Source organism: Dermochelys coriacea, chromosome 12 (genome assembly GCF_009764565.3).
Source record: "Dermochelys coriacea isolate rDerCor1 chromosome 12, rDerCor1.pri.v4, whole genome shotgun sequence".
NCBI classification, from domain to species: domain Eukaryota; kingdom Metazoa; phylum Chordata; order Testudines; family Dermochelyidae; genus Dermochelys; species Dermochelys coriacea.
The window spans coordinates 34,644,082-34,669,529 of NC_050079.1; the positions used below are offsets into that span (position 1 = coordinate 34,644,082).

Genomic DNA, 25,448 nt, shown 5'->3' on the forward strand with positions numbered 1-25,448 from the left:
CAGAAGAGCTACTCTTTGAATCAACTAGTTGGATTATTTTAAGATACACTTCTCTCCCTTTCAAGCAAGATGTATTATGCTACATTGAAATGACGACTTTTTAAAAAAAGAAATACAGCTTTTTTTGCTGTATGCTTCCCGACTTGCAAATTATTCTTCCTCCATCTCATTCCAAGGGCAAAATGTCACCTATCTCATATTAGAGGGAGCCTGAAATGTCTTCTGACTGTGCTAGAAAGTCAGAGCAATCCCATGACAAAGTGAGTGACTTTTAACAAGAGGCAAAACCTTTATTTACTCTCTAAGCCCCACTGATGCTTCTCTGAATGGGCAGTCAGCTAACTGAATCATCAGTAGTTATCATAGGTAGCATACAAGATAATATATGCTTTCTTATCAGCCTTACTTAGAACTTGTGCAGATTAGTTGATGAATGTGTCCACAGAGCTTTGAGGGTACAATGTGCTTTATACCTCTACTGCTGCTTAAGAACCTCAGCCAACTTCTTTTGAGTTCAAAGGAAAGACTCCCATTGGTTTCAGTCAGAATTGGATTAGACCCTATGTGAATTGCTGTGTTATTATATAAGTCTGAAATCTCCTGTATAATGCCATGACTGTATTACCTGCAGTACAGTTATTTAAACCACCTTAGTGGTAAAAGTCATTTATTATTGCTATGCAGTTCTTTCAGGTATTAATGTACGCTGCTGCCCTACTTAGACATACCCACATTTTTCTGATCAGTTTTGGCCCATCCCTTTTGGTAAATTGCAAGCGATATCTGAATTTGTACCAATTAAATTGTTGTTAGTCGTATAGGGCAAGTCAGTGTGTGGCTCCTTGATGGAAAGATAACAAGCTGCATTTGTATTACATATAAAAAAACAAACAAACTGCTTATTGTTTTGCAGTGAAGCCAAGTGTGAAATCTAATCATAAGAATTGCTTTTGCTTTGAAAGGGAATGTATGCAGAGTCTCTTTTTCGCTCTCCCTGCCTTTCCGCCCTCCTCCTTTCTCTTCTTTACCTTATTGATCTGATGTGCTTTGCCCATATCAATCCCTCAGGTTATAGAATGGCCCTTTAAAAAAAATCTGCTTGATAAATGGGGAAGCTGGGAATGCCACTCTGAGCAAGTTTTCTGTACGTGTGTGCAAAAGCTGTAATGTGAGAACTTGAATGTAATCTTCAAAATATCCCATTACACTGTGAGGAAGGATTTCAAGTTATTTGAAGAAGCCAGTACAAGACCTGGTCACCAGGTAACTGGCAACTCAACCAGCAAGGCGGAGCTATTGAACTTAACATTTCAAATCTTCATGTGCTAAATATTGATAATGGCCTGTATGTTAATTAGGGTAACTAATATATTTTCTTCTAATATTTTCTCCGTTTTAGACAGCTCACTAAGCCCTACTAAAATAATAATAAAAGTATTTTTTTAAATCTTTCTCGCAGCTTAAGTGCTCTTAATACTTTCTTCTGTAATTTGTTTGCCGTTTTTCCCCCTCAATTATGGCTCTTTGATGCTAGCTGAGACCATTGTACCAGCCACAGACCAATTTTCATCATAAGGCTTATTAGCCAGATAGCTGTATTCTAATACTGAATTGTGTTTTTGTCTTCTACCACGCCTTTCTTAGCTTATTGATTCATGCACAGCTAAGGTTTGCATCTGATTGATCAGTTTATTTTGCTAATGAACATCTGCATGGCCCCAGAGTATGCCAACATTTTTATGGCTGACTTAGAACAACGCTTCCTCAGCTCTCGTCCCCTAATGCCCCAGCTCTACTTGTTGCTACATTGATGACATCTTCATCATCTGGACCCATGGAAAAGAAGCCCTTGAGGAATTCCACATGATTTCAACAATGTCCATCCTACCATCAACCTCAGCCTGGACCAGTCCACACCAGAGATCCACTTCCTGGACACTACTGTGCTAATAAGCGATGGTCACATAAACACCACCCTATATCGGAAACCTACTGACCGCTATTCCTACCTACATGCCTCCAGCTTTCACCTAGATCACAGCACGTTCCATTGTCTACAGCCAAGCTCTACGATACAACAGCATTTGCTCCAACCCCTCAGACAGAGACAAACACCTACAAGATCTCTATCAAGCATTCTTACAACTACAATACCCACCTACTGAAGTGAAGAAACAGATTGACAGAGCCAGAAGAGTACCCAGAAGTCACCTACTACATCTACCAATGTGATATATGCCATCATGTGCCAGCAATGCCCCTCTGCCATGTACATTGGTCAAACTGGACAGTCTCTACATAAAAGAATAAATGGACACAAACCAGACATCAAGAATTATAACATTCAAAAACCAGTTGGAGAACACTTCAATCTCTCTGGTCACTTGATTACAGACCTAAGAGTGGCAATTCTTCAACAAAAAACTTCAAAAACAGACTCCATGGAGAGACTGCTGAATTGGAATTAATTTGCAAACTGGATACAATTAACTTAGGCTTGAATAGAGACTGGGAGTGGATGGGTCATTACACAAAGTAAAACTATTTCCCCATGTTTATTTCCCCTCCCCTACCCCCCACTGTTCCTCAGACGTTCTTGTCTACTGCTGGAAATGGCCCACCTTGATCATCACTACAAAAGGTTTTCTTCCCCCCCCACCTCCTCCTGCTCTCCTACTGGTAATAGCTCATCTTAAGTGATCACTCTCCTTAGTGTGTATGGTAACACCCATTGTTTCATGTTCTCTATGTATATAAATCTCCCCACTGTATTTTCCACTGAATGGATCTGATGAAGTGAGCTGTAATAGCTCACGAAAGCTTATGCTCAAATAAATTTGTTAGTCTCTAAGGTGCCACAAGTACTCCTTTTCTTTTTGCGAATAGAGATTAACACGGCTGCTACTCTGAAACTTCATTGCATGTAACCTCTTGGTGCATGAAAATTACCTAGGTTGCCATAGTGATTTCTGCCAGAATTTTTGTTCTTGCTGCTCCTTCGCCATATCACTGGAGTGTATTTTCCCTGTGAATTGTGTCTATAGTTCCTTTGCCACATGTGATTTTTTTCTTACAAACTACAGTATAAAAGTATATATTAGTTCATGTTTCTCCCTCAAAGCAAAGCACACAGAGGCAAACATTTAGACACTTGTGCAAAAAAGTGATATGTTGCAAAGAGTAAACTCTCATTTTCATATTTAATGAAGCCAAAATCAATGGGAAAGGATGAAGACTCATTAAAGAAATGTTAAATCTTCTCCTACGGGGAAGTCATTTTACTGGAAAAAAGCTAGTTAATCAACCTTAGGAAAAAATGTATAGTTCTTTTATACTAACAGTTTTTCCAGAGACAATGCAGGAAGTGTAACAAAAGCATCCATCTGTTTGGATCTTCAGAAATTCATCACATATGGCATTAGATGTCCTGCCACTCCCAAGCATCCAACATCAGACTTCTCTCTGTATGAGAACAAAGAAACCAGGGCTTAGATGATCACAATATTAATTATTTCTCCCCTGATCTTTAAGGGTGTGTCTGCACTGTGTCTGGGAGTGAGCCTTGGAGCCAAGGTCCACCCACTTCTGTTAGTGGGGCTCACATGGGTGCACTAAAAAGAGCTGTGTAGATGTTGGAGCTTGGGCTCTGAAACATGGTGGCTGGAGCGTCACAGCCTGAGCTCCAGCCTGCTCTGCAATATCAAAGCGCTACCTACAAAGCTATTTTTACCATGGTAGTGGAAACCCTGCTACCACAAGTCTGTGAATACGGGCTCTCTCCTAGATGCAGTGTAGATGGACCCTAAATTATATCTCATAGACAGCTAACTACAAGGAGCACAGAGAGCCAGCAGTCAATCAAAGTGTTCTACTCTATTTGGGATATATATTCAGACCAAAATTTAATTTTTGTGGTTTTAGCCACAGAGCCTTCATAGGATTGCCCTGGCTCTGCATAGGAAGCATAATATTTATATCAGTGCTGATATGTTCTTCACCACTGCTCCTAGGAAATGAAACTCAAGAGTTTGAAAGTACCTTCTGGCTGGCTTAGAACAAACACCTCTTAGCATGCCATTACATGGTAGGTGACGTGCTCAGAGAGAACAGTGTTGTGCCTAAAAAGCTAACAGGGATAGATCGAGAGCTGGGTGACAAAAATCTTGAAGTCCAAATTTTCTTCCCTGTGTCTGGATTTAGTCCCAAGTGTCCATCCTCTGGAACATGAGGATACAATTTTCTCTGTGACCAATTTGGGTCTTTCTATATTGCCTATTTTATTTATTGTTACTCTTAAGTTTTCCTGTGATCCACAGAAGATAAGGTATTTCTTATGGCAGAAAGAAGTTTATTGAAAGATATTTAGGGAACTCTGCAGAATAACTTATTTTTATTTACTATAGTATATCACAGCAATTTACACATTAGATACATGCAGAAATTACCATACTGTTGCAATCTCTAGGATGGAGGGCAGTGGCCAGGTGTACAGTCAACAGATAGGACACTGCATCAAAGTGAAGAGATGGACATAGCTAAAGAAGACCTTGGTGCAAATGTTTTCTGTTTTCAAAAAGTTCTTTCATTCCCAAACAGGCTGGAGAGGACCTTGGCTATTAAAGTCTTACAGAGGCTGAGGTAACACAAAGCAGTCACAATGCTCCCCTGGATTGCAAGCTGAAGATTCTGTTCTGGGGTAGGGGGATCCTTGTGTAGTGCAAGGCTGATGTAGCCAGCTCTCTGTCTTGCACATTTTGCTCAGCATAGGGTATGTGTCAAAGGTGGTAGTTGAGTGAGTTGGAGCTCCAGATGGGGTTGCTTTTAGAGCAGCCCTGTGACTGCGGTAACTTACATTGGGGGAGCTGGAGTGGGTGCTGTAGTTCCATTCTATCTCCATCCGTATGCCCACTCTCTTTTGCAGCCCTGAGCATCAACTTGGTGCAGCTCAGGATTGAGGCCAATGCATCTATATTATTTGGATGAAGTTCTGAGTTGACCCTTGGTTCTCAATATTCTAAGTATTGAAAATAGGATCCTTGGAACTGTTTGCCATCCCCTCCAGCACAGAACTACACATACCCAAAGCCCAACCCAGTAAACAAATGTTAAAGAATTAAAGCACCTAAGGAGTGTGGTTCAATGGGATCGGTTATTACAATCCTCATGTATGGAAGAAGGATAAAGTATTTACGGCATGCTTGAAGTGCAAGTGACTGCAACTTTCCTGACAAAGAAAACTGTGGGGAAAAAGAAGCAGACAGTGTGGTTTCACATGGCAACCTGTGTTGTGCCTTGGGACCTCAGCTTTCACAGGCAGTCACTAGCTACTCAAAAGGGACCTGAAAGTAGATAATCTGGCTTAGCAGTCATGGCTGTGCTGGTGTCCACATGCCAAGGATGGCCACATGGTGGTAGTCAGCAAGCAGGGATCAGAGTAATTGCTAGAGATGGGATCGGTAAGTCAGGTTAGGGTGGGAGATCGGAGATAGTTACCAGGCTGGCATCAGGAACAAGAGTCAGGGTCAGAGTCAGGCTGGGGTCAGAGACTAGAGATCAGAAAGCAAGGTGAGGTCTGAAGTTGCAGCAAGCCAGACGTTTGCATGGTTGCCTAGACAACTTCCTGGGGCATCCTCCAGGGTTAAATAGTGAGCATTGGCCAATCAGAAGACCACAGGATGCTTTGGCTCTGGACACAGCTCTTCTTGCAGTACCCAATCTCCAGAGTGCTCCTTGGAACCTCCCAGTGGCAATGTGAGAATGTCAGCTGTCCCAGGCACTGCAAACGTGGGATCTAATCCCACAGATCCTTATATTACTTAAGTCAGAATAAGCCAAGAAAAATGTAGGCTGAATAGCAACAACAATGTCCTAATGGAAATATCTATTAAAGGAAGTACTGCAAGTTCTCACCATTTGAAACTGGACAGAATAAGAGAATAGTTTAGTAAGAACACGGGCTTAAATTTGATAATCTAATCAGTTTTATCAATCTTTAACTTCCATTATTCTTTTTAAAGTACCATTTTCAAGAGTGCACAGTTCTAATAAACAGAATAAAATGGAAATTAGAAAAGAACAAAGTAATTGATGAAACCACATATATATGTGGTTTCATCAATTACTTATACAATTGTGTATATACACACACACTCATCAAAAACTAATCAGAATAATGATCCGGGTATGGCATTATTATTAATAGTGATAGTAGTATATTTATTTAGCAATTATATTTCTGTAGAACCTTAAACACTACAACCAGGTTGGGCCCAATGATGCTAGGCATTGTATAAACATATACAACATTTCAGCCCCTCCTGCAAAGATGCAAAGAACTGGAACCTCAGTCTCTCCATCTGTCATTCCATCCTTTCTTCAATGAAAGAAATTTACTTCATGTCAGGAGAGGTGGCACCATGACAAAACCATACTTATGAGCATTTTTGAGAAGTGGGATATTTTTTGTAGTTACTTTATTAGGAAAAGGTTGAAACCTGCCAAAGCAACAACCTTCTCCATATGTCCAAAGGTAAGATAAACCATAACTGTTTCATTTGTCTGTTGGTTTCATGCTGATAGATTTGAAGAGGATTGTGTTTCCTTCTAAATCCTCTGACCTTGTCTCCCCCTGCCTCATGCATAGAATGAAGTGAACATTTTTCATTTTGTGAAACTCCAGCCATTCTAGATTAAGAGACCAATACTCAATCACACGATACATTAGAATGCAGTGGTTCATGGTATAGTATGCCTCTTGAATTGATCACATCAACAATGTTTCATGCATTTCTTTTTTTTTTAATCTGATGAAGTAGCCTATAAAACCTAAGCAAGGATAAGTAATTTTGACTGTCAAAAAAACAATAAAATCATTGGCTTTTTAAGGGGGTCAGTTTCAGTGTCCCTGCTTGTAACTTCGCTTGCATCAGTCTTCACAGTATTTCTGCACATAGGGCCTCACTCCCTTAGACTCTAGGGGACTTTGGCTCAGGACCTTATAGCCCTTTCTGCTTGGAATACAGACCCTGTTGACTTTGACTGCATATGAGTAAGTGCTTTGCTGGATCAGAATCTTTGAGCATGCTCTGTGGCTTTCTGTTAGCAAGTCAGCTCGCATTCCTCACTCTCAACAGCTCTCTCTGCCATAAGTACGCTCCAGTCTGTGCATGCAACTGCCTCCAGCCCCTTCTCATCAACTTTCTCTATGGACTTGGGAAGAGACCCCTACCTCCAGAAAAATTCCCTCCAGACTTGCAGATCACTTTCTTCACCCTAATTCTAAAGGTATGAGGAGAACACTCCATTTTCAGTTTTCTTGGAGGTTGTATGGGGGAAATTTAGATATAACAATTGAGAGCTCTGTGAGGTGGAAAGGGAGTAATTTTAAATTGTTAGATGCTAAATAATTTATTTTAAAAATGACTAAAGTTATGTACTTTAGAGAAACAAGATATAGTCAGCCATTTCTTACTAATTATTTCTATTACTATCAATGCAGGAGTGTGACTCCAACTATTTTAGACACAGATTTTTTTACCTACCTTAGAAGATATTAACTATGGGTGTTTAATTATTAAAGGAAGAGAAAGAAAACATTAAAAATAGAAACAAATGACAGAACATAAATGATAAAATGATTACTTCTGTTATAGCTTCTTCTGTATGTCTCTCAATACGGAGCTTTTAGCAGAGATTACACCTTTGAGAGTAGGCCCACCTGTGGTGAGGCACTTTTCTCTGGGCAAATTGCAATCAAAGTCTTGTTTCCCAAATCATCATCAAGTCGGTTTTAATCTATCTTTAGATAACTAAGAAGGTTTGTAAATGGGCAAGAGAATTTTAAGAACTGGTGGATCCAGTTGATTATTATTAATAGCCATCCGGTTTATAACTGAGCAAATTAAGCAAGTTTAACTAAATTGGATGAAATTGAAAAAAAATATTTAAAAATTAGTTACTGCATTCTTAAATGGCTTCTTCTATCTTGAGACAGACCAATTAACTGATATTAAGAATCTTAAATCCAATTAAATCCCACCGTTTCTCTGTTTACCAGCATTTAGCTCTACCTCTTCTCCAGGAATACATAGTCTAATCACTTGATGATTAGCAAGAAAAGCTGTTAATATTTTAAGTTACAGAAACATTTTCATTTTCCGATAAAATAATGATTAGAGTGTTAAATCTAATCCCTTGGCAGTGTTTTAGTTAACGTTCTTTCCCCAAACCATGTTGGTCTTGGAGAAATTTCCTTGGATTGGTTTCTTCTTGAAGCTTTTCTGTTTTTCTTAGCTGTTGTGGCAGCTTGCTTGTAGAGATGGACAGGAACAGTTGATGAGTGTTTATGGTGTAAGTAGGGTAGCAGAGAATGTGTGTGTGTGGGTGCTCACTTCAGAGGTGTCGGGTTGTTTTATTTTTAGTCTCCTCCTTCCTATTTCTATGAAATTATAGGAGAAAACACCTCTTCAGCTTGTTAAGTTTCATAGTTTGTTGTTGTCACCCTTTCATTGGCTCCATGACTTTGGGGATGTCCTTAAGAGCATCTCTGTGTTATGAATATGTAATTTGTTAATACATATGTGTATTAGGGTTATAATTCTCTCTTAATGATTATAGTTCCTTTGTCTTTGTAGTGGGAATTCTTAGAACATCTTTACAGACGTTTTGTGTTTTTACTCTTTGTTTATTGAGTTCATTTTCTTAGGTATTCCTTCAATTTTGTTAGAGTTCAACAGGAAATGAAATTCTGTTTTCAAAAAGTCAAAACATTCCTATTCCTCATATATTTTTTTTTAGTTCTCAAAACAGTCTCTTGACATTAAATAACCCTTAAAAACTCTTTAGCTTATATAGTTATTAAAGAAATTGGGGATTCTCTATAATAATTTTTGGAGGAATGATTCTGTGTATCTTCCTGAGTTGGATGAGGCATTGAGCACTGCCAGTCATTAATTTATTCCCTCCATTAATATAAATATTCTATACTTAAATATCATCTTAAATTAGTAATTAGTTTAGCAACATCATTAGATTTTATGTTGGTACTTAATGCATTTTACCATTCACATAGCAATATTATTAGGAAGTATGCATTTAGCTAACATATTTTCAAGTATGCATTCTACTAAGGCATTTGCGATTTCAAGATTTTAAGCAGCGGTTTTCAAACAGGAGGGCCACAACCCCGAGGTGGTTACAGGGCCACAACAGGGCCGCAACCCCGAGGTGGGGGTCGTGAGCCCTGCCAAGAATGGAGACTGTAAGCCCCAAGCCCCCATTAACTTAAAAGCCCTCGTTTTTAATTTATAAGGGGGGAGGGTCAGAGGTTTGCTGTGTGAAAGGGTCACCAATACAAAATGTTTGAGAACCACTGATTTTAAGAAACAAACAAAAGGTTTAAATATTTTCTACTATACACGTTTCCTAGTGTTTTCTGAACAAAGTTTTCAGAGGAATTGTAAAAGTTATTTCAATAAGAATATTTCTAGATTTTTGTGTAGGTTTGTTTACCTTTTAGATAACACACCCTACAGGGCTTTACAATAAAACATGAATGTTTTAAACATAAAACATAAAACTTGTTTTCTTGATAGAGGGATTACAGTTCAATCAGACTTGCCTTGACTACAAAGAGAAAAGTCCTAGTCTAGAGAAGACACTCATAGGGGTTTGTCTCTTGACCCAAGACTCTTAGAACTACAATCTGTCTATTTCAGAAATTGAACTTATTAAATATTTTGTAGAAAGTACAAATTGCAATAAGCAATGTATCTTTTAAATATAGCACAAGAAAAATAGCATAAATGTTAAAGCAAGGTAAAGTTTTAAATACAGCTTTTCTGGGTTTGTATAACACTCATAGGGGTCATAAACACAGTTTTATTGCTAAGTAGAATTATGTTCCAGACATTTGTTTGTCCATAGTGATAGAACAAAAACCTCCTGCAAGTTCTTTGATTTTCTTTTTGTAACATAACTAGCTAAGAGGTATTGATACTTTTTCAAGCTGCCTGGCTACAACATACTATATTTTAATATTCAGTGAAGACTCAGACAGGTTTGTGAACAAAAACACATCCGTAGTTTTAATAATACCATGGGTTGCATCAAAATTGATGTCTGTATCTCACAGATGCACCACAGACAAATGCAGAGTTATGGGACATGCTCCAACACCAGGGCCACAATACTGGTTGTTTTTTTCCCCACTGCTACTTAATTGACAGGTAGAGGAAATACCATAGCCACACCCATCCAGCAAGTGCAATCCTGCTTTGTTGGCTCCGCTTGTGGATGTAGTTCTACAATCCTTATTGCCATTGGGTGAAATCCTGGCCCTCTTGAAGTCAATTCATATCAGCTTCAATGGAGTTAGGATTTCTCCCATGGAGTAGCTCTTACTCATGGGAACACTCCCATTGACATAAAAGCAATAAGGTGCACTCAGCATGCAGAATCAAGTCCTATATAATTGCAGAGCTGTGTGCTGCTAGCAGCAAGTTTAGTCAGTCACCTGGAGGATGAGCACCATGTATATTTGTAACGCTGACAGACCCCGGTCGGCGGCAGGCAGGATTGAACCAGGGACATCAGAAGTTTAGTGCATAAGCCGCTATCGCAACTGGCTGCTAGCTAAGACTGTAGAGCAGACTCATTTTCTCTCTCTCTCTCTCTCTCTCTCTCTCTCTCTCTAACACACAGTGGTCTTGGTGCCACTAGATGGGACAAAAACACCACACCCAGGAGGTGTGTGGGTTACATATTCACCACCATACCACAGGTCTCTCCCACTTGAGCTAAAGGAATAACTTCATTTGCTGGCAGCAGTCGTGGAATGTTATTTTCTATGTGGACCAAACCCTAAAGGAGGGCGCAAAACACACTTAACACATATGATAGACAGGGCTGTTAAGCATGAAACAAGCATGTGGGTTAGTTACTTTCTTCTTTTCTTTAGCTCCTGGTTTGGAGGCTGTGTTTTTTTTTAAACTGACATTGGTCCAGATCCTCATGGTATGGAAATCAGGGGAAGTTAGGAGCCTAAGTACCTTGGAGGGTCTTGGCGATATAGCGTGCAAATTGGAAATAAGTCACCCTGGCTATTTATTTTACGGTTTCATCCAGACAGTCTAAGCAGCATTTAAAGGAGAGAAATAAGTGTCTCCATCTCTTTTAGGAGGTCTCACTTGTTCTGTTACAAAAGCATAAAATTACTACTTACGACACAGATGGCATTTAAAGCAAAGAAAACATATTTTGCTGGGTGACAGGTATACTTATGCTGGAAGTTCTCATTTTCTGGTTAAAAAGTGTTTCATTACTGAGAATGACATAACGTTCTATGTAGCTACAGGAAATTGACTGATCAGGAAAACATTCCAAGATAACATAAGGCATGCTAGAATAGTACAGGATTATGGAAAATAAAGAACAAAGCAGTTTTCCATGGGGGAGGAGGACTTTAAATCTTCTTGGTTTGCCTGCTTGACATAAATTGGTGAAATCAGATGAACTAACCCTTTTTGACTTCCAGTATTTGTTAGTTTTCTGTAAACATTTCTCTGTTAAATTTTAGAATGGCGATTAGTTACACTAGTTGTAATGGCTTGGACCCTAGATAGCTAATGTTTTATAGTTATTTGTTGCCATTCTCTCTCACACAAACGCACACACATACTTCAGTAAACAATGTGAAGAAACCATGCAATCACTTTTATACAATATGGTTGTAATATTGCGCCATAACAGTTTTGTTTGTATGTTTCAATAACGTATCAGCGTCCAGTATTTACAATTTAGTTGTTTTCTATTTTCAGAATTGCAGAGAAAATGATGTTTTGCTCCTCTTTTTGTGTAATAATTATGGTATATCTTTCAGCAGAATCATTTTTGTTGTTGTTCTAATAGCTTTTAGTGCAGCATAATCGGAATAGTATGAGTGCTGTATCTGTATTTAATATTTCTTTGAATGTTTTATGCTTACTATGCTGTACTGTAGCTCCATGAAAAATCTGGTAGTGTTTCAGTTAGGATGACGTTGTATACTTTACACTTAGAAGAGAATCTATAGGGTGATTGAATGGCACAGAGAATTGATAATAGTCTGTACAGCCTTTCATCTCTAGAATTGCTGGTTCAAATCCATCCCATGTCAATACTGGTTAGATTCCAATGGCTGCTTGGTGGCCTGTGTGAAATAAATTTGTGGTCTCAAATCAGCTTCCAGAATCCCTCTCAGAAAAAAAAAACAACCATACTATCATAATTGGCAGCCTGGTCAGGTGTTAAATATGTTGTAGGTAATGAACAGTTAATCAAACTGTCCAGTACAGAGCAACTTGCATTAGTAGTGTCTATTTCTGTAACTGTTCTTTGCATCACTAGACAATTACATTTTTAGTATTGACAATAAAGTAAATTTCTAAAGTACTAAAAGCAAACAAACAAACAAAACAAAACCCACTGGATTTACCAGAAGATACCAGCATTTGGGAAGGATTTTTATTTTATTTTTATAGAACCATAGATGTATATGGCACTTTATAGAGGATGAAATGATAAAACCACATCCCTGGCAGTTGTATAGGGGATGCACAGGCAAGAAGGGGCAGATGTATTGACATAGGTTATAATAAAAAAAGGTCAATGTATGCTTTGTATTCTATGTACCTCCTTTTTATTCCCATTGTTGTTTTTAGTTAGCATATTACAAATGGGGGGAGCACAGCCAGTGTGGATTTGCAGCAGGTATAAATATCAGTATGAACAAAAGACCGAATGTGGATCTCATTTATGCTGGTGTAAATCAGAAATAACTTCACTGTTATGGATTGGCAGTTATGTGAAACTAATCTATGGAACTGAGATCAGAATCTGTTCCAAGATAAATATATATCAGATACAATCACTCATATCCCTATAACTGGAAATTACCTACAATGCATTTTGACATTGCATTATGCAGAGTGCAACCATGTCACAGAATAATACATGGACAACTTATTCAAATATGCTTATCTTTGCTTCAGTATGGTACATCAAATAAACCTTTGCTTTAATTTCATATATATGGTTAACCCTTAAATTATTAACTTGCCTGTATGATTACTTAATGTTATTGCAGCACAATTCACATTGCAGTGGTCACCATTAAAATCAACATTTATAATCTCACATACTGAAAGGTGTTTCCGTATGTTGAATTTAAAACAGAAGACAACAAGTAAATGTTGACTTTCTTATGGTGATCACTCTATATTTGTTTTTTATCCGAATATCAATTTAGTAGAGTTGGCGGAACAATTAGGGCAGGGGAAGAGAATTCTGGGTCACGCTTTATATTAAGGTTATATTAATGTTTCAGAGATAAATAGCTTATAAATGCTTAATAAATAAGTAATAGATGTTAATAAATGGTTAATAAATTATTATGTATTATAGAATCCAAGAGCTCACCAGATTATAAGCATCTATATCATGTTCAACTGATTTGCCAATTGCCATCTATAATATATACTACTCATGTTTATAGCATCTATTAATCACTTATTAACCCTTTATAAACTATGTATAAATGTAACCGTTCTATAAAATATGATCAGATTGTGAACATATTTGTTTTCATTTTTGTTTTCACTGAGATTCTAGCACCTTGTGCACGAATACCATTTCACTGGCTTTCCGTCAAGTCACAATGGAATGTCACGTGCCTACTACAGGATATTGTGCAGAGGTGTGTTTTTCCCCAAATGACCAATACCTTGTTTAAAACTAGTATTTTCAAAAGAAGCTATAATAAGTCAAATCCCATTAAATTATTCATGGTACAACTTTTTTTCTGCTCTCTTGAGGATTGTTGTTCAAACTAGAAAAGTGTGGTTATATGTAGAGGAAGCATAATTTGATGCAGATTCGTACACTAGATTCCATAAAGTAAAATGCAGGTAGAATATTTGGAATTTTTTCTTCAAATTCTTTTATGCACCCTGCTGGAGTTAGCATAGCAGGGTTGTTTCATAAGTGGGCTGCAAATAAGTGATATTGCAAACTGACATTAGGAGTGATAAATGAAATGAGAAACTTCAGCAGTACCATGTGTATCATCTACTGTCTGCTAATTTTACAAAAGAAAGTCCCAATTTATAGACTGTGACTAAGAGAAGAATGTCAGCACTTTCATTTTGTTTAGCTTAGAAGCTAGGTGTGAATGTTGCTTTCAGCATCAATATCTGTTTCAGGCTTCAGTGCCATCAGCAGAATCATTATCCAAGCCGTGGAAAAAGAGAATTTTGGCAGGCACGGTACTGTAGGCACCATGATGCATGTATTCCACTCAGGCTGACATAGGCAACTTACATATTCTGTTAGCAACTCTCATGTCATGTTATATTTCTTTGCACAAGTTCAATGCAAAAGATGCAAGTGCTTGGCATCATAGTTCACCATCATAACAGTAATAATTTTGTAATCATCACTTATGAGTAAAAGCAAGCTCCATCATGATCTGAAAAGCTGAAGGGTGCTTAATGTTTTAAAGCACAGTAAAATCTTTGGAGGTGAGTGGAATAAAATAAGCCTACAGTATTATTTGTTTGGGGCCTGAAACTGAAAGGAGCTGCACAACCTCAACTTCTATTTAAGATAAATTATGAGCAGCCATTTTATTTCCTGTTAGTGAGTTTGATTCAATAGCGTAGCTGAATGGATTACTTCTTAGGAGAAGAGGATATTTCATGGTACATGAGACCGAGGGAATAACCTTAGTGTTGTATGGAGATCACTAACGTAATGGTAAAGTTGCGTATTGGCAAAAGCTGCTTAATTTGTTTAATGCAAAGGCAAGCTGAAACACAAGAGTTGCTTTTCCATACTGAAATGTAGTAAAATTATGTGCATCTGTTACTTTTCAGTGGAAGCTGACATTTCCCACTCTCAAACGAAATCCTCTCAAGGAATGAAGCCATTCCTAGCCCTTGAGACTTTAACATAGCAAGATACGATAGTCTCCACAGAGCTGTAAGGTTTGCAGGGTCGTGAGGGAAGTTGGGTGGGGCTTTATTAACTAAAGTTCTCGTGCCAGAAAACTAGAATTGAGGAATGTGTTTGTTCAGCATTATGTATACAGTAGAAACTCAGGAGGTCAGCGTCTTCTTTAGTGCTTACTTTAGGTGAGGAAACCACACAGTAACATGTCACACCATGCTGGAGTGTTGACAGCTGCATTTTTCTGCCTTTTGGCAATGTTACCACCTCATCATTAATTTGCTACTGGAAAAAAAAAACCTCTCCCTACTATGAATAAACATATTTTGCTGACACTTTCTTGGGTTCATTTGTTTTTATTCTATCTTAATTGGGGGCTTTCATGCCAGGAAAGCTTGCTCAAAATGATTGAGAAATTCTTTTAAAATTTACTGCCCACTATAGTAACTCCTCACTTTACATCGTCCTGGTTAATGTTGTTTCATTGTTATGTCTCTGATCAACTAGGGAACATGCTTGTTTCAGGTTGCACAATGCTCCCTTATAACTTAAAGCTGCCTGTTTTGTCCACTGCTTGCAGGAAAAGCAGCTCCTTGGAGTGAGCTGGTAGGGGCTTGGAACCAGGGGGGGCCGACAGCCCCCTTATCAGCTCCCCTAAGTTCCCTGTGTGGCAGCTGCTCAGCAGGCTATCAATTGCTGGGCAGTGCCAGTGTCCCTCCCCTCACTGCTATGTGCTGCTCCTGCCCTCTGCCTTGGAGCTGCTCCCAGGAGCCTCCTGCTTGCTGTGCAGAGGGTGGTGATGGGAGGGGCACTGATGTCAGGGTGTCCCCCTTCTGCCCCCTGCTTCTGTACCCCATCTCCACAGAGCAGGGGGGGACACAGCAGGTCTCAGGATGGAAGGAGCTTGCTGGCAGCAGCTGCTGTCTCAAATTGCTGATCTACTTTAAAAGGCAAAAAGAAAAGGAGTACTTGTGGCACCTTAGAGACTAACAAATTTATTAGAGCATAAGCTTTCGTGAGCTACAGCTCACTTCATCAAGCTTATGCTCTAATAAATTTGTTAGTCTCTAAGGTGCCACAAGTACTCCTTTTCTTTTTGTGAATACAGACTAACACGGCTGCTACTCTGAAACTTTAAAAGGCAGTGTACTTAGAGTAGGGTCAGCGTACTTAAAGGGGCAATGCATTTCTCTCTCACACTCACCCCTCACCTCCCTCCCCAGCACTTTGGAAAGTGGAGGAAGTGGTGCACTCCAGTAGGAGACTGCGGGTTAATCATCATGTTCAGTTTCTGCAGGGAATGTTTGCACCCACTGCCATGCGTCTGTTGTCTCTCCTCCCTCTATCTGTGCTGCCTTGTAGAGTGTGAGGCTACATTAACAACGTGTTAAGCTTGGAGGGCTTAGCTGAGTGTTAGTTCATCATTTAGCAGCAAGGCATTCCCTGGGAAATATCCCACCCTCTGACTCCACCACCTCAACCAAGCTTCACAATCATCATTGCTGTGTACAGTATTAAATTGTTGATTTAAAACTTTGTGTGTGTGTGTATATATATATATATATATATATATATATATATATATATATATGTGTGTGTGTGTATATATATAAAAATAAATAATGTCTTTTGTCTGGTGAAAAACATTTCCCTGGAACCTAACCCCCAATATTTACATTAATTCTTATGGAGAAATTGGATTCGCTTAACATCGTTTCACTTAAGAAGCATTTTTCAGGAGCATAACTACAACGTTAAGCGAGGAGTTACTGTACTTACTAATGCAAATTAACTGTGTGATTTAATGTTGATCTCCCACAGCTGAAAATCAGAAGTAACTCAGTTTGTCAGTGGATATACACAGTGCAAAGGAAATCAGAATTAGGCCTATTACATCTCTTTCTTCAAAGCGGAATATTTGAATAAATTATAAAATTCAGAAAAGTTTCCGAACAGAGCAATTTAATGCATGTTTTTTGTAACATAGCAAAAATGTATGGATAGCTTCATTTGACTTTGGTACATTTAGTTGTCATATCTCCACCTCGGTTTTCAAAGTCTGACATAAATACATGATTTAAACTACTATTTTTCAAATGTGACACTTAATCCATAGATATAAATCATTGTGACTCACTATTATACCATAACTGTCACTGGTTCTTCTTTTTGGATAAACAGACATAAAATAATTGTGTTTAAAAGTCTATCAAAGTCAGTAACTTTTAAAAATTATCGGGTTCAATTTTTCTGAAGAAGGTTATGGTGAGAAAAGTCAGACACCAAAATAATATTGTTCTGATGGAAACATTCCTTTCCACGTCTCATGAATTATATAAATCTCATGTCAAAAGGATAAAGACAATCTCATCTAATTGCATGACAGTGTCAAGGAAAGATAACTACTAGCAAGTATCTAAGAGGCAAAGAGAGATACTTGAGTACTGACCTTGAGTTACTTGAATGATTAGTTTGAAAGCTTACAGTTCAAATTCACAAGCCACAAGATCTCAAATAAGCCTGTGAGGAAAGAAAGAATGTATAGTGTCCCTGCTTTTTCTAGCTGAGGTCTTGCATGGAAAAATCCTTTTTCAAATAAAGTTATGGATTTGATCCTGCAATGTGATACCTTTTAAAACTAGAATAGAGTGTTTCATATGGCTGCCATCAGATCTATAGTTGAGAGCAAACATAGCCTGAAAGGATATGCTTGAGCATATTTTAATACTTAAATTGTATGAAATATTGTCTTTAAAATTATTGCACATATTACTAAGAACTTCACATTGCCTTAAGTCTGAAAAGAGAAAGAGGAAATGAAAATATTTATTCATTATGGATCTGATTCTGCTCCATTTTTCCATTCTCTTCAATGGAAGCAGGATTAAGGCCTATTTATTTTGTGCTTCACAGGACAGATCCTCAGGAGGTGTAAGTTATACTGAAGTCCTTTTTTGTCTGGAGTCTGATTCTCACATAGAGCTGGCATAATTTCTGTGTGTCAGATCCTTCCTGGACCCCAGTCAATGAAACTAGGACAGTTAACATCAATTATGGATCTGCCCCCATGATGTGCTAGATGCTTTCTCGACATTCAAGAAGAGTTGGTCCCTGCCATTAGGAACTTACAGTTTAAAGACAGATTGGCTGGTGGACAGAGGCTAAGAAAAGGATAACACATAGGGATTTCTCAGTTCAATTCAGTTCACTTGTAAGCAGCATGAAAGAACTGGAACTTTAATTTGGACTTAAATGTAGACAAGGTGGAGAAGGATGGGTAGCTGAAATCAATGAAAAGATAAATATTTAGCATTTTTATCTGTTTATTGCTATTTGTTCTTATTGCTAGTTTCATTTAACTATACATACTTTTTTGTGGACCTGAGCACAGAAGACTGTGTGTGTTTATTTAAACGAGACAATGATTAATTGTACACACTCTTTGATCTCTTACTGCCTCCTAACATTCAGTGATATATAGTGCAGTTCTGTGTTTAATTATTAATTTTATTTTAAGGAGTTGCATAATCAATAGCATAGATATTTTATGGCATGCAGAGTCTTTCCAATGCCTATATTTTCTCTGCATGGACATAAAGAGTAAATCAATTCCAAGCTAAGTTAAAGGAGCTTGATTTGTTATTTAAGGCCCTTAACTCACAAGATGCATCACTTCCAAGGAAGTAAGAACGCCTCTGCTGTGTTCTGCCATTACTCAGTGCCACACAGGGACTGTATTGTGTCTCTACAGGGACATGTATCAGTGCAGAGCACAGTGACGCTTGGAGCAAAGCTGAAGTGGCCTCTGCAACTCTTCTTACCGGGATACAGTCTATGCTCCCCTCTGCAGTATGGCAACTGTGAAGAGTTGGGTGGGCCCCTCTTCCTCTCCACTCCTTTAGGGTGTATAGTTCTGTGTTAGTTCTATTCTTGCCATCATCTGAGCCTAAGAACTGCTTCAGTCACCAGGTCATGGGAAAGAAACAAAGTTGGCAAAGCATTTTATTGTGACCCTGTTGCACATCTTCGCAAGGGATGGTCACCTATTGACTCTACAATTGCTGGATTCAGAGGGTTTGTACATAGGGTGATTCCATACACGAGAGAACATCAGGACTCTTCTCATGGAAGTTCATATCACTTACCAGACTTGATCCATTTTATATATATATATACGCGCACACACACACACACGCACACACCCCTCTGTATTTTGAACCCTGCATTTCATACAGTAGTTTAAAAGACTCATTTTAAAAATCATACAGCATCTTCTTTAAATAGCTGAAGTATTTACTGAGGTTGAAACTGTCAATGGTTTTAAAATAAAAATCCACCAAAATGCCGAGGGAGCTTGAGCAGGGCTGTTGAGACTTCAACATGCAGATTTCCTCAGTTATTCAGCTGAGACATAGCTTGAAAAACATTTTATCATCTGTTGCTTCCAGATATTCTAAGGGATTGAGCTGGAGCTGTGATTTTGGTGTAGAGGTGGACCAATTCAAACAAGAGATGTTCCGAATGGCTGGTTGTGTTTCTTCTTGTTGCCATGACCTCTTCTGATCTGGGAAATTATTGAGCCTTATTCATAATCTGGGGGTGTTTTTAGGCTCGGTGCCAAGTGAATATTTTGTCCTATTTCCACATAAATTGCCTAATAATATGGTTGAGAATGTAAACATGTGTCTCTCACTAAGCATAATGCATCAAAATTAAAATCCATCCTTTTTGGTAAAGATATAGTAAAGGTTACAAGAACTACTGCTCTTTGGACAGCTTTACCTGGGCAAGTGCAATGCATGTGTCTGGCTCATGCCTCCCTCCCCACCAACCTGTGGAGCTTTCTAGACACAGTGCAGGGAACAGGCAACACTGTCTGCTCCTTCCCACTGCTGGTTTGTGTCTAAATGCTGTATCATGATCAGTAGAACTGGAGTCAGAGGGCCCATGTTCCTTGGAAGGAGTGTTATTGATGAAACACCAGGGAAAGAGGGAGTGGAGGGAGTTAGGGTAAAAGCCGCTAAGCCACAGAGGAGAACACGGGATCTAATAAAGTTCCTCCTGCTCAGTTTAACCTGCATTCAGCTTCACTCTTTTTAAATGAAAGAGATGCAGCCATCTGTCCCATGGTAATTTACAAAGGCATAACTAGGTTCTTGCCCAGCCATTGGTTTAGTTTATTGCAAATGTAACTAAGTAACTCTCATAGGCACCAGGTTCCGCAGGTAAAATGGCAGGCTATAGTGAAAGAGCTGTTGTATTAATTTAGATGGAGCAAATGGGTCAAATGTGTTAATAGTCCAACACTAAACATTGTTAACAAGATTCAGGGTTTGGCATACAGACCTCAGGCTGCTCAGCACCATGGCAAACAAAAGATTAAAAATCATTTTAACTTTTTATAAAAGATGAAGAAAAGAAGTAGTCTTTGAATTATATCAATGTGGCCTTTGTTTGTTTGGACTAGCATAATCTGTCTGGTTCTCTTGCACCTGTTGAGAACATTCATTACTGAAAGCAGCTTGACCTCTTTTCTATCAACTTTTGTTATTACAGATTATATTAAATAATATAATCTTTTACATACTTTTATAACTGAGCTCACAATTAGGGTAAATTTGTCAGCCCAATTGTCACAACAAAGCTAAATTTGTCAGCCCAAATGACACAACAAAGCTTAAATGCTAGAGTAAGAACCTTAAACTGGCTTTGTAAAATGCAAAAGCCCTGGAAGACAATGAAGTCACTGAAACAATACAGGCACGTGAGAAAAAAATAAAATTATGGAAAATTAACTGGATACTAGCTTTTTGAATAAAGCTAACAATTTCAATCGGGCAGGTGCTGGGAGACAGCAAAAAGACTAATAAATAGTTCAACTGGAAAAAAGCCAGGACATCCGCAAGAATTGTGGCTGTCACGTATCAAGCACATGAACTTTAGATGATCTTTTGCAGATCAGATTAACAGGACTTGACTATGAAATCAATAGGAGGATGAAATGATAAGAGTAAAATTGTGTCCAGATTCCAGGAAATAGGACCGGAAGATATGAGGAAGAGGATTCACCTCTAAATGAAGAGGTCAGATTGCCCTTTGAAGTACACTAATTTTAAACAGTGTAACTATGGATTTTTTTCTGATTGGCACCTCTAAATGAAAAAAGTATCAAACTGAGAATCATAAGAAAATAATATGAGTGATGGTCAAACAAACGATCAGGAAGGTGGGTAGGGTGCCAGATTTGTAGTGCACAATATTGAAAATTAGGGTCAGATCTTCTGAGACTCTCAGGCCCAGATCCTCAGAAGTATCAATGGGAATAAGGTGCTCTCATAAATATAAAGGGAAGGGTAAACACCTTTAAATCCCTCCTGGCCAGAGGAAAAACTCTTTCACCTTTAAAGGGTTAAGAAGCTAGGATAACCTCGCTGGCACCTGACCAAAATGACCAATGAGGAGACAAGATACTTTCAAAGCTGGAGGGGGGAACAAAGGCTTCTCTCTGTCTGTGTTGCTTTTGCCAGGACCAGAGCAGGAATGCAGGTCAGGACTCCTGTAAAGGGTTAATAAGCAATCTAGTTAGATATGCGTTAGATTCTGTTTTGTTTAAATGGCTGATAAAATAAGTTGTGCTCAATGGAATGTATATTCCTGTTTTTGTCTTTTTGTAACTTAAGGTTTAGCCTAGAGGGATTCTCTATGTTTTGAATCTGCTTACCCTGTAAGGTATTTACCATCCTGGTTTTACAGAGGTGATTCTTTTACTTTTTCTTTAATTAAAATTCTTCATTTCAGAACCTGATTGCGTTTTCCTTGTTGTTAAGATCCAAGGGTTTGGGTCTGTGTTCACCTATGCAAATTGGTGAGAATTTTATCAAGCCTTCCCCAGGAAAGGGGGTGTAAGGCTTGGGGGGAAAAGCCGTTTCCAAGTGGGCTCTTTCCCTGTTATATTTGTTAGACGCTTGATGGTGGCAGCAAAAAAGTCCAGGGACAAAAGGTAAAATAGTTTGTACCTTGGGGAAGTTTTAACCTAAGCTGGTAAAAATAAACGTAGGGGGTTTTTCATGCAGGTCCCCACATCTGTACCCTAGAGTTCAGAGTGGGGAAGGAACCTTGACAGGTGCCTAAATGCTTTTGAGGATCTGAGGAAAATAAAGCCACCAATGTCCCAGTAGTTAGGGCACTCATGTGAGGCGTCCAAGTCCCTGCTTTGCCTGATTCAGAGCAAAGGTTTGAATCTGGGTCTACATCTTAGGTGAGTGCACTAACCACTGGATGATACTGGGCAATTCTCTCTCATCACAGAAGAAAAAGAAAAATTCAGAAGGTCACATTTGTCTTCCATAAGAATGGAAACCAAAGTCAAAGCCTCAAATTTTCTTGTGAAACAGAATTTTTGTTTTCCGGTCACCCTTAGTCTTCCCTCATCTGGGTGCAGAGAAAATGTGGTGACTTGCTTGCTTAATGGGGGAAAAAAAATCCCATCACGTTTCCTATTGTTCATCCACTAAATATGCAAAATGGTAACTCTTCATCATAGAGCTAGAGTGGGAAGAGGATGAAAGATGATTGAGTGAGGCAATTATCAAAAAATAGCACCTAATTATTGGCTCTTATGTTTTGTGAGCCCTAATTATTGGCTCTCAAGTTTTATGAGATTTAATTGTTGACTCTCATGCTTTGTAAGCCCTATACTCTTTAAAATATTTTTCTTTTCTCCATTTGCCCTAAGATTTCTCCCATATTAGAAACCAAATGAAACTGAGAAATGCTGCTGTTTTTTTTTTAAAAGCAACTTAACAAATTAATCTAATTTTGTCCTGTTTATTTTCTGTCTTGAGGGTTGGGGGAATCTTCCTTCTCACCACCCTTACAAGATAATTTCACACAGGTATTTGTGAATGAAATGTACAGCAGGGCTTATAACTTGGTAGAATTTTAAATTTGCTGTCTCTTAGCAATTTGGATTGCAGCGGTCAGGACATGTGATGCCTGGTTAATAGGCAAAGAGAAAAAGGATAGGAAAATATGAAAGAAAAGTCCAAGAAGAGCTAGAGAAAACATTTGGATTGCTAACCAGTGTTAAGATGAAAACCTAGAACAACATTTTTTGGAGTAAACTCTGCACTTACACTATAAAGTTTGCATCCGCACTTAACCCACTTATAAATGTCTGAAATCAAATTTGAATTATTGCAGGGAATTCTAGTTTGCCACAAGAACTGAGAAAACATGGCAAATCCTGTGAGATAGTAAAATAGTAAGAAGTTCTATAGCCATATAAATAAGAAGAAAACTAAGAAAGAAGTGGGGCCGCTAAACACTGAGGATGGAGTGGAGGTTAAAAATAATCTAGGCATGGCCCAATATCTAAACAAATACTTTGCCTCAGTCTTTAATAAGGCTAAAGAGGATCTTAGGGATAATGGTAGCATGACAAATGGGAATGAGGATATGGAGGTAGATATTACCATATCAGAGGTAGAAGCGAAACTGAAACAGCTTAATGGGACTAAATCGGGGGGCCCAGATAATCTTCATCCAAGAATATTAAAGGAATTGGCACCTGAAATTGCAAGCCCATTAGCAAGAATTTTTAATGAATCTGTAAACTCAGGAGTTGTACCGAATGATTGGAGAATTGCTAATATAGTTCCTATTTTTAAGAAAGGAAAAAAAAACGTAATCCGGGTAACTACAGGCCAGTTAGTTTGACATCTGTAGTATGCAAGGTCCTGGAAAAAATTTTGAAGGAGAAATTAGTTAAAGACATTGAAGTCAATGGTAAATGGGACAAAATACAACATGGTTTTACAAAAGGTAGATCGTGCCAAACCAACCTAATCTCCTTTTTTGAAAAAGTAACAGATTTTTTAGATAAAGGAAATGCAGTGGATCTAATTTACCTAGATTTCAGTAAGGCATTTGATACTGTGCCACATGGGGAATTATTAGTTAAATTGGAGAAGATGGGGATCAATATGAACATCAAAAGGTGGATAAGGAATTGGTTAAAGGGGAGACTGCAACGGGTCCTACTGAAAGGCGAACTGTCAGGTTGGAGGGAGGTTACCAGTGGAGTTCCTCAGGGATCGGTTTTGGGACCAATCTTATTTAATCTTTTTATTACTGACCTTGGCACAAAAAGTGGGAGTGTGCTAATAAAGTTTGCAGATGATACAAAGCTGGGAGGTATTGCCAATTCAGAGAAGGATCGGGATATTATACAGGAGGATCTGGATGACCTTGTAAACTGGAGTAATAGTAATAGGATGAAATTTAATAGTGAGAAGTGTAAGGTTATGCATTTAGGGATTAATAACAAGAATTTTAGTTATAAGTTGGGGACGCATCAATTAGAAGTAACGGAAGAGGAGAAGGACCTTGGAGTATTGGTTGATCATAGGATGACTATGAGCTGCCAATGTGATATGGCTGTGAAAAAAGCTAATGCGGTTTTGGGATGCATCAGGAGAGGCATTTCCAGGAGGGATAAGGAGGTTTTAGTACCATTATACAAGGCACTGGTGAGACCTCACCTAGAATACTGTGTGCAGTTCTGGTCTCCCATGTTTAAAAAGGATGAATTCAACCTGGAGCAGGTACAGAGAAGGGCTACTAGGATGATCCGAGGAATGGAAAACTTGTCTTATGAAAGGAGACTTAAGGAGCTTGGCTTGTTTAGCCTAACTAAAAGAAGGTTGAGGGGAGATATGATTGCTCTCTATAAATATATCAGAGGGATAAATACAGGAGAGGAATTATTTAAGCTCAGCACCAATGTGGACACAAGAACAAATGGGTATAAACTGGCCACCAGGAAGTTTAGACTTGAAATTAGATGAAGGTTTCTAACCGTCAGAGGAGTGAAGTTTTGGAATAGCCTTTCAAGGGAAGCAGTGAGGGCAAAAGATCTATCTGGTTTTAAGATTCTACTTGATAAGTTTATGGAGGAGATGGTATGATGGGATAATGGGATTTTGGTAAGTAATTGATCTTTAAATATTCAGGGTAAATAGGACTAATCCCCTGAGATGGGATATTAGATGGATGGGATCTGAGTTACCCAGGAAAGAGTTTTCTGTAGTATCTGGCTGGTGAATCTTGCCCATATGCTCAGGGTTTGGCTGATTGCCATATTTGGGGTCGGGAAGGAATTTTCCTCCAGGGCAGATTGGAGAGGCCCTGGAGGTTTTTCGCCTTCCTCTGTAGCATGGGGCATGGGTGACTTGAGGGAGGCTTCTCTGCTTCTTGAAGTCTTTAAACCATGATTTAAGGACTTCAATAGCTCAGACATAGGTGAGGTTTTTCGTAGGAGTGGGTGGGTGAGATTCTGTGGCCTGCGCTGTGCAGGAGGTCGGACTAGATGATCAGAATGGTCCCTTCTGACCTTAGTATCTATGAATCTATGAGATGGAGCATCTATGATAGAATGTGTTAACTGTAAAATAGTTCAGCTTGAA

The 25,448-nt window shown here is 38.6% G+C and overlaps 1 protein-coding gene across 3 annotated transcripts in view; it reads left to right on the top strand.

Moving 5' to 3' along the window:
• Positions 1–25,448, top strand: part of CDH13 (cadherin 13) — a 781,695-nt gene that overhangs the window by 512,655 nt on the left and 243,592 nt on the right. The window contains exon 1 of one of the 3 annotated variants that reach the window (XM_038368676.2): positions 7,155–7,284. The exons of the other annotated variants lie outside the window; for them this stretch is intronic. Within the exon in view, the coding sequence (XP_038224604.1) occupies positions 7,167–7,284 (118 nt within the window). The 5' untranslated portion in view covers positions 7,155–7,166. Of the gene's footprint in view, positions 1–7,154; positions 7,285–25,448 lie in introns of those variants that run through there. 3 annotated transcript variants of the gene reach the window in all.